The sequence below is a fragment of the Olea europaea genome, chromosome 18 (assembly GCF_002742605.1).
Source record: "Olea europaea var. sylvestris chromosome 18, O_europaea_v1, whole genome shotgun sequence".
Taxonomy (NCBI): domain Eukaryota; kingdom Viridiplantae; phylum Streptophyta; class Magnoliopsida; order Lamiales; family Oleaceae; genus Olea; species Olea europaea.
Genome location: NC_036254.1, coordinates 14,229,919 through 14,239,177, shown reverse-complemented (window position 1 = coordinate 14,239,177; position 9,259 = coordinate 14,229,919). Strand labels below are relative to the sequence as shown.

The 9,259-nt window shown below is 31.8% G+C and overlaps 1 protein-coding gene across 1 annotated transcript; it reads right to left on the bottom strand.

Moving 5' to 3' along the window:
* Nucleotides 1-5,558: 5,558 nt before the first annotated feature.
* On the bottom strand, nt 5,559-7,437 carry LOC111367557 (cysteine-rich repeat secretory protein 60-like). The gene is made up of 3 exons (XM_022988494.1): nt 6,591-7,437; nt 6,010-6,123; nt 5,559-5,900 (listed from the first exon to the last, which is right to left on the bottom strand). Exons 1-3 carry the CDS (start codon nt 7,321-7,323, stop codon nt 5,893-5,895), a joined length of 855 nt encoding a protein of 284 aa, XP_022844262.1. The 5' UTR covers nt 7,324-7,437; the 3' UTR covers nt 5,559-5,892.
* Nucleotides 7,438-9,259: the final 1,822 nt, after the last annotated feature.

Below are 9,259 nucleotides of genomic sequence, written 5' to 3'. Positions count from 1 at the left end.
TGTTTTGCAGACTATCATTTTGATGAAATGACTTTCCCAACTTTAGGAGAAAAATATTACATCTCCAAAACAAGGTAAAATTTCTTGAAATGAAACAACACTATCTCATTTTGATCCCCATAGTAATCAATGTGAGCAAAAAGTTGAAAAAATCATTCACTTGCAAAGAGTTGTAAATCAATTACCTGATGCATTTGTTAACGCAAGAAAAGTGACAAAATCATATATACCAGCAAAAATTGATGTCCTTGTGGACAATCTGTTATAGCAAATGAATCTCAAATATGCCAAAAGTGTGGTCGACCAGTTGGTTCAAAAGACTCCGTGCCTCGAAAAAGAAAAGTACAAGAGAAAAACCGACCAAAACTTTCAGAAGAAGTCACATTACAAAAAATAGATCAATCAGATATTGAAAATACGGTTCCTAAAGAACTACAAGTGTCCGAAAATAATGAAATTTCAATATGTTATCTCATAAATTATGGGAATGATATAGAAAATATTTTTGCCTTTAATGTGGCTCTTGATATTATGCAAAGTAAGGATCATAAACCATAGTTGGTTAAAAATTGTCAAAATAGAAATGGTTGTTCAAAATGGAAAGAAGCCATATAGGCGAAATTGAATTCTTTAGGGAAACGAAAAATGTTTGAACTAATCGTTCGAACACCTGAAAATATAATTCATGCTGGATATAAATGAGTTTTTGTACAAAAAAGAAATGATAATAATGAAATTACAAGATACAAAGCCCGACTCGTAACTCAAGGTTTCTCACAACAATCAGGAATTGATTATGAGGAAACATATTCTTCCGTAATGGACATTATCACTTTTAGATTCTTAATTAGTTTGATCGTGTCACAAAAGTTTGATATACGCCTTATTGATGTAATAACTGCCTATTTGAACAGTTCACTTGATAGTGATATATATATGAGAGTTCCCAAAGGACTTAAAGTGCCAAGAACGAATGATACATACCCGAGAATCATGTTCTCAATTAAATTGTAAAGATTATTATATGGATTTGATGCGAACCCCGTAGCAACGTTGACTATGAAACCCACAACGAGATTGACGAACCCAAGAAAGTCAAATTAATCCAAGAGTTTAGGATTAACCCAAAAGAAAGTCGAACAAAAAAATCCAACAAGAACGACGATTGAAAGACCCCTTGATCATGCAATCCAAGAATTAAATTCGATTATTTGAACGCCACAAGTTATCATTTGATAAGTTTGAAATTGTTCAATAAAGAACGATGAAGAGAAGACAATACGCCTCACTTTAATTCAATATCAATAATATTAAAGGTTTTTTTTACAATTGAATAAAAATTTCTATTTATACTAAACCCTAGAATAGAAGTCAAAAGGAAATATAATTCTAATAATCTAACAAAATCCCTAAAATATTCGTCCAATATGGTAGGAGTTTGATTAAGAATGAAATTCTAGTAAAATAAGAAAAAACGCGGAATAAAGGAAAATCGCGCCCAGAAATCAACTATGCTGTCGCATGGTTATAACTCGTGCGGCCGCATGGTAATAAAATTTCGGCCATTGAATTCTCGGCTTCATGTCATGCGGTCGTACCATGCTGTCGCATGGTTATACGGCCCACTCTCTTCTTCGACTGCTTGTAACGCATTGATCCATTTAGTTTCAGCCTTCGACCCGAACACGAAACTTGTCCCATTTTGAGTCTCGAACATGGTTCCATCAATAGTTTCTTGAACGAGCAATCCCATCGCTTGTTTCACTTATTTTGCTCTCGATCGCGTCATCGATCCTCCTTCGATTATCAATGGGTCTCGTCTCGCACTTGCCTTTTTCTGGCTCGGCTCTTGGATCACATCAGGATTAAAACAATCCGAACGTATGTGGTATGATCGCTTTAACGAATATTTGTTGAAAGAGGGTTATAAAAATGATGATATATGTCCATGTGTTTTTATAAAGAAAACAGATATTGAATTTACAATTGTGACAGTTTATGTTGATGATTTAAATTTAATTGGAACTCTAACGAGCTCAACAAAATTGTAGATTATCTGAAAAATGAATTTGAGATGAAGGATTTGGGAAAAACTAAATTTTGTCTCGGATTACAGGTTGAACATTTCGCAAATTGATTATTTTTTCATCAATCTACGTATACAGAAAATTTTTTAAAAACGTTTTTATATGGATAATGCACATCCATTGGCACCACTTATGGTTATTCGATCACTTGATGTGAAAAAGATTTATTTTGTACACTTAAAGATAGAGAAAAAGTTCTTGGTCCTGAAGTACCATATCTTAGTGCAATTGGGACATTAACTTATCTTACAAATTGCACTCGACCCGACAAAGCTTTTTCTGTGAATTTCCTTACAAGATATAGCTCTATACCAACTCTAAGACATTGGAATAATGTTAAACATATTTTTTCGTTACTTTAAGGGCACAATTGATTTGAGATTATCTTTTTCTCAAAAGTCAGGATTTGTTTTAGTGGGATACATAGATGCAGGGTAGCTATCTCACCTACATAAAGCTAAATCACACCAGGTTATGTATTTACATGCGGAGGAACAGCTATATCATGGAAATTTGTGAAGCAATCCTTGATAGCTACATCCTCAAATCATTCTGAAAGTATTGCAATCCATGAAGCAGGCCGAGAATGTGTATGGTTGAGAAACATGACCCATCATATCCAAATATCATACGGGTTAACTTCAATAAAAGATAGTCCAACAATTTTGTATGAAGATAAAGTAGCTTGTATTGCACAACATAAAGAAAGCTATATCAAATATGACAGGATGAAACATATTTCTCCAAAAAAATTTCATATACATGAGCTTAAAAAAATGACGACATCGATATTCAACAAATTCACTCAACTGACAATGTACCAATATTCACAAAAATATTGCCAACATCTACATTCAAGAAATTGGTTCAAATGATTGAAATGTATCGACTCAAAGATTTTCAGTAATTTTCATCAGACGGAGTAGCTGTAATCTTTTTCCTTAATATAGGTTTTGTCCGATTGAGTTTTCCCAACAAGGTTTTAATGAGATAACATTTTCTTTATACTCCAAATTATTGACAATCAACTGTACTATTTTTCCTTTGTTTGATTTTTTTCCCACTAGGTTTTTATTAAACAAGATTTTTAACGAGGCAATTATTGTATAAATAATTATCGAAAGGGAATTGTTGTAAAATAATGAGATAATTATTAATGATTATTTAGTGTTATCGTGATACATAGATAAGTTTTATTTAGTTTAGAAGATCTATTTTATTTCAATTGTAACTCTTATTTTGGACCCTATAAATATAAGGAATTGGTTCATAATAATACGCAATTGAGTTTTGGCTCTCTACTTCTTCTCTTATTTTCTCTCTTCCTTTTAGTTTTATAACATACAATACTTTTTAATTAGTATAAAGAAAAACTATGATATTAGAAAATATTTCTAGAAAAGCAAAATATTAGTTAAACTTATTAATAATTTTGAATTTATATTTAAACTTAGTTTAACAAACATATATCTTCGGATTAGTAGTCTGAACTATGCCAATTTAACCTCGTTTAATAGTCAAATTGAGTGAACTCCACTTAGTTAGATCGAAGTGGAAAAAAAATGAATACGATATTAACATTATCTAGCACCAATAATATTTAACACCAATTTAAGTGATAATTTTTAACTTGTCCTATTAAATGAACATTAAATCCTTACATTTAATTCCTACGATTAAACACCTCAAGTGTTGTGTTTACTACCCATTAGCGTGTTACATTAACTTAACAACTTTAGTTTATGTCTCATTTTACACTACAATTGTGTCGTTGCCAAAAGTTGTTGATTACTTCTATATGAGCATTTTCAAGAAACTCTATTCTTAAGGTGCATATTCTATCATTAGGAGAGCAATTATAAATTTAGAGAGTTAAAATTTTGAAATACTTCAACAAGTTCTTTATATTTAACACTTAATTTTACTACTTCCAAAATATATTTATTATTTTTCTCTATATTCTATTTTAACTAACTTTTGTCGATATTATTTTATTATTTTCCTAAATTGAAAATTGAAACGATTTGAATGCATTTAATTATAGAGAATGAGTTTGGAGAGCCAAACCCACTTTTTAAATTAAAATATTAATTTAAAGAGTATCTTGGAACATGATTTTAAGGGTTGAATCTTTAAAATAAGAAATATGCTACTTGTATATAATGCAGAAACACCCTGATGTACGTGCAACATCATCTTTAAAATAATTTGGAGAGTCAAACCCACATTCTAAATTAAAAATGTTAATTCAAAGAGACTATTGGAAGATGATTTTAAGGGTTGACTCTTTAAAATAAAGAGCATCTAATATTTAAAAAGTCTCTTAAAGATGTTCTAATGTTTCAAGCCCTTTTTCACGTTCTACTTTGAAGCATCTTTCTCAATTATTTATGGATTCCTTCGCCTGTAAGCATTTAGGGATAATGTGTGGGAGAATATACAAACGGATTCTTTCACATACATAAAGTAGAACTTTAGTTAAAAAGCTTTCAACATGCATGCATGAATGTAATCGACAATATCTTTTTCCGAAGAGAAGTAAAATAATAGTATCCTTGTGCATATCCTTGGATATGCTGTCTTTCATTCAATTATATTCATATTATTTGGTGGGTGTTGAACAATTTAATATGTTGCTACTAGCTTGCAAGTTAAACTCTTATTCCTTATGATTTTGTAATAAGAAAGCCTTATTTACAAAGTATCTTGATTGTGTATTCCTTCTTTATCAATACTTGCGAAAGTCGAATGCTAATTGGGGCTGTAATTTTAGATATAGCTCGAGGACCTACTTCACGAGATCTTTGGTATGCATTTTCAGTTGTAGAAATGAGTGGTGATACTAATGAAAGATGTAATATTCTTTGACTTTTAGAAAGACTATAAAATAATGGACCATAAAGAGTCAACAAAGTATCTAACTAGACGTATGATCACTTGAAACGCAAAGAGGGCACAGGGGATATAGCCAGAGACGGACGGAGAGAGGGGGGTTGGGTTGGGCTGTAGCCCCCCCACACTCATGCTCAAGAGCTTTTTTTTAAGTATTTTTTATTTTTTTTTGTAAAAAAATCAATTTTTTATGTGTAAATTTTTTTTCTTCGTCGTAGTCCAGTTTGAAATTTTGTAACCCGATTTTGGATTCAATCCTTGATCCGTCCTTGGATATAGCGCTTAATTATTAATTTACATTTAGCTTCCATTGACTTGATTAATTTTTTCATTGTAGACATGTTTTCTCCTAAATTCGTAATCTGTTTTATTCTCTTAATCTTTTAGTCTCTTTTAACCAGTTAGGGATTGGTTTCAATGTTCTTTTCAATTATGAATGATAAATTATTTTTAAAAAAAAATGTGGTAACAACGAAAGAATTTTAAATTTCTATCATTAGCTTGCATGTACGTTTTACCCAGTTATATGAATCTTTTGGTATACATATGTACGTGTATTGGAAGTTTGAAACACGAATATGTATCTTTGCATCATTTAAATATTATAAATGCATGCCTTTACAAAAAGAATAGACCATTTCTTCACATTAGACAAAATAAAGTGGAGATGGGTGGAATCTTAGTAGCTTCCTCTTTCCCTTCTCTTTTTTAAGTTTTGTATTGGCGTCCATTCTCCTAGCTCACATCTTTTTCAAAAAGCATCCTTTTGAATACAAATCCAAATAATTTTTTTGCAGAAAAGATAGGCAAAGATGGAAAGGCAAGTTGATGTCCACCATGAAAATATGGCAAGCAAAAAAGGTTATCAAAAGTAGCAAATCCTAGCTAGAAATTTCTTGAAGATTTTGTTATTTCATTTACCTGCAAAAAGCAGAAGTTTCCAATTAATTATTTAATCAAGTATTGTTAGAATATTACTGAAATAATTTAGATGAAGAAAAAACAATATAAGTAGTTTGTATCTAATTACCATTTCCCACAAAGAGCCTTCTAATGAATACCAAGAAGATGATGAATAAAGCCATCCCAGCTAACAGTCCAATTATTATAGCAAATGTTTTCTCGCCTTCATAGTTGGACGAATCTGCAAAGAAAGAAGGAAAGACCCGTGAAAACTATCCATATGCATATATATGATGAATGAACATATACATGCTGAATAGTATTAAAGAAGAAAAGGTCCAAATCTTGTTTTATATAACGTTCAATTCTATCGTATCACATATACGGTAACTTCAATTCCTAAGGTGGGCGTGACACAATTTCACAAGGCGGAACTTAACTAGCCTAGAAGGACTTAAAGGATTTGAACCACCCATTGTTTTTCATAAAGTCGACGAGTTGAAGCTAATTTATATATGGTACATATTGGTCCAGGATTATAAGAACTCATAAATGGTCCAAAAAATAAATTGATGAAATGACAAAAAAAGAACATTATTTCTTCTTGTATTTTCTTTCCTAGCCTACCATGTACCAAAGTTCTAAGCATGCATAATAATCATAACATAAAAATAAGCACTTTTTGGCTCAAGAGTTGCTTAAATGTACCATGGTTGGATCTTGCATAAACATGAGCTCCACTGGTTGAGTACCTAGCATAGCACTTGGCCAAAAACATGTCCCCAAAAACCGCGCCACCGCACTCACCTTTCAGCCGCCTAATCGCCTCCGTCAAACAATCCTGGCACTGGTCCATACTCAAATCCCCCACACATTGCGCCACCCCCTGAACATCCTCGGCCCCACCCACCCTGTAGGTCCCACCTCCTTCATTCAAGCCTGCTAGCACCGCATCACGGCGGCTCATTTCATCATCATTAAAACCATCGGACGGTCCACATTTCTTCATCACAGCAGTCTTGTCCTCCACCCCTATGAACGTAGCATTGTCATATTTCACAAAGCACCCTTCCAACTGTATGGATCCACCGCATGTTTGCGAGCACAATGGGCCGAGTCGAGTCACTGCTTGAGCCACGCAGGTGGCGCAATCAGGCATGGCTAAGTCACCTCGACATTGGTACAGGCCGTATACTATGTCCTGTGGGCTTGACCCCATGACAGTGTACTTGTTGTAGGAGGAGTAAGTGGCTGAGTTCACTAGGGAAGTGAGGAGAGAGTTGAGGTTCGAGTCATATGGTGAGTCTGGTGAGTACTTTATCTGTGAGCAGCCACCATAGACGAAAGAGTTCAAGGAGCTGGTATGAGCAAGCATGAAGAAACTAGAGAAAAAATAAAGGAACGTTAGGCTTTGAAGAAGATGATGAGCTGTTTTTGCCATTTTTAGAGTGAGAGATATGTTATCGGAGGTGCAAATCAACCGCGATCGACAGTTGTGTACGTCGATCTGAGAAGTTTTATATGCCCTTCGTGTCTTCTTTGAGTGCTAAAAGAATGGCCTCATCAACGAGTATTTAAACAAAAAATAGCCCTTTTAAATAAAGTCATTTAACAATAAATTTAGACCTGCAAACTTTTTCCTGGAAAAGAAATTTTATGTATACGGTACCTTAAGGACGAATTCAGGGGTCAAGTTCAGTTAGAACGGATCGTGAGCGTTAAAAATTTACTATTGATGGCCAATGTCCGTGATAGCGAGATTGTTTACTAATATTTAATTAAATAATATTCGAAAAATCATATGGATTAGAACTAGAAGAACTAGATATATTACTAGAATTAGAACTAGATACAAACTTTCATTTTGGATGAAAAAATCGTTCCATAATATATAAAATGTTCTAATTTATTTTTCAATTAAGTAGACAATATATATTAACAAAATGCCAATATTCAGTTTACAATTAAAGTTAATTAAACAAGCATTATTATATTAACACAATTATAATTATTTATATGCTTGTATCAATTTTATGTACTTGTATGATTCCACTTTTTCGCAATCGATTTTTGGTGAATAAAAAGTGGAACATTTCATTAATTAAATAAATTTTGTTGAAAGAGTTCTTATGACACTAAGGCTAATTTTCCTACAAATTCATCCACCATTAATTAACCAAACTCTCAAATCAATTGATTAAAGGAAAAAAAAGAAAAAAAAAAGAAAATCAAAAAGAGGGAAAAAGCACCGGTTAAAATGTTTCTACTTGCATTAAATTAGTAAAATTGAACATATATTAATTTGTTATATTATGTGCTAAAAATCAATAAATCTCATGATAGTAAAGTGATCAATATATTTTAAGGAATGTGCAAGTTCAAATCAATTTCCTTGCATTTGTTTTGTTAAAAATTGTTGAAATACAAAAATTATAAAAAATATTATTTTTGAAGAGTTTCAAACACTGGACCTCCAATTCAATTGTATAAAGGCTAACCAACTAAACTAATAGAGATATTTGTTGTTAACATGAATTATTAAATATATAATCTAAAAATTATATCTATTATCAGAAAAAATTTCCCCGACGAATCTAGCTAGGGTGGTCAGTAAAAATTGTTGAAAAACAAAAATTATAAAAAAATATTGCTTTTGAAGAGTTTTGAACACAAAACCTCCAATTCAATAGTAGAAGGGCTAACTAGCTAAGCTACAAAAGATGTTTATTGTTAATATGAATTATCAAATATATAATCTAAAAATTCTATCTATTATCAACAAAAAAAATTTCTTCATGACGAATATAGCTTGCCACCACCTACCTTTTCCTTAGCCCTTATTATTTCAATTTTTATTAAAGTGGTCATTTGTGTATATAAGAAATTATGGGTTAAGGTGTGTTTTTTAAGCAATCTAACAAGGACCCGTTGTTTGTTTCGGATTGATACAAGTTAATTGGAAGAGAAGATTTGGAAAATGGAAGGAATATGAAGCATGTGTAAAAATGTAAAGAATGTTCAAAAATGCGTATAAGTTTCTACTCGGTTGTCAGATTCTCGTCCATGAGTACAATTCGAAAACGTCTTTTAATTCTACACAAGTTTGTCGAAATAATATGTCAAACTTTTGGGGGGAGGGGTTCAAAATCAGTTGTTTAGGGGTCCATATTTGAGTTTTTATATTTTTAATTGATTTAAGGGTATTTTGGATATTTGTAATATTTTAATTTTATTCAGATTTGTTTTGTGGTTTTCTAGTCTATTTGAATGTGTTTAGAATTAGAGTTTTGTTTTGATAAGAGTATATTTTATGTCTATAAAAGGCTCATTCATTGTACAATAAAGACATTAATTTTTTAGAATTAATCATAATGTGA

Bases quoted from the DNA above. Each gene is read 5' to 3' on its own strand.
- LOC111367557 (XM_022988494.1), bottom strand. From the start codon at position 7,323: ATGGCAAAAACAGCTCATCATCTTCTTCAAAGCCTAACGTTCCTTTAT. The intron at 6,124-6,590 runs GTACATTTAAGC...CTTTCTTTGCAG, and splicing joins TTATGCAAGATCCAACCATG to ATTCGTCCAACTATGAAGGC.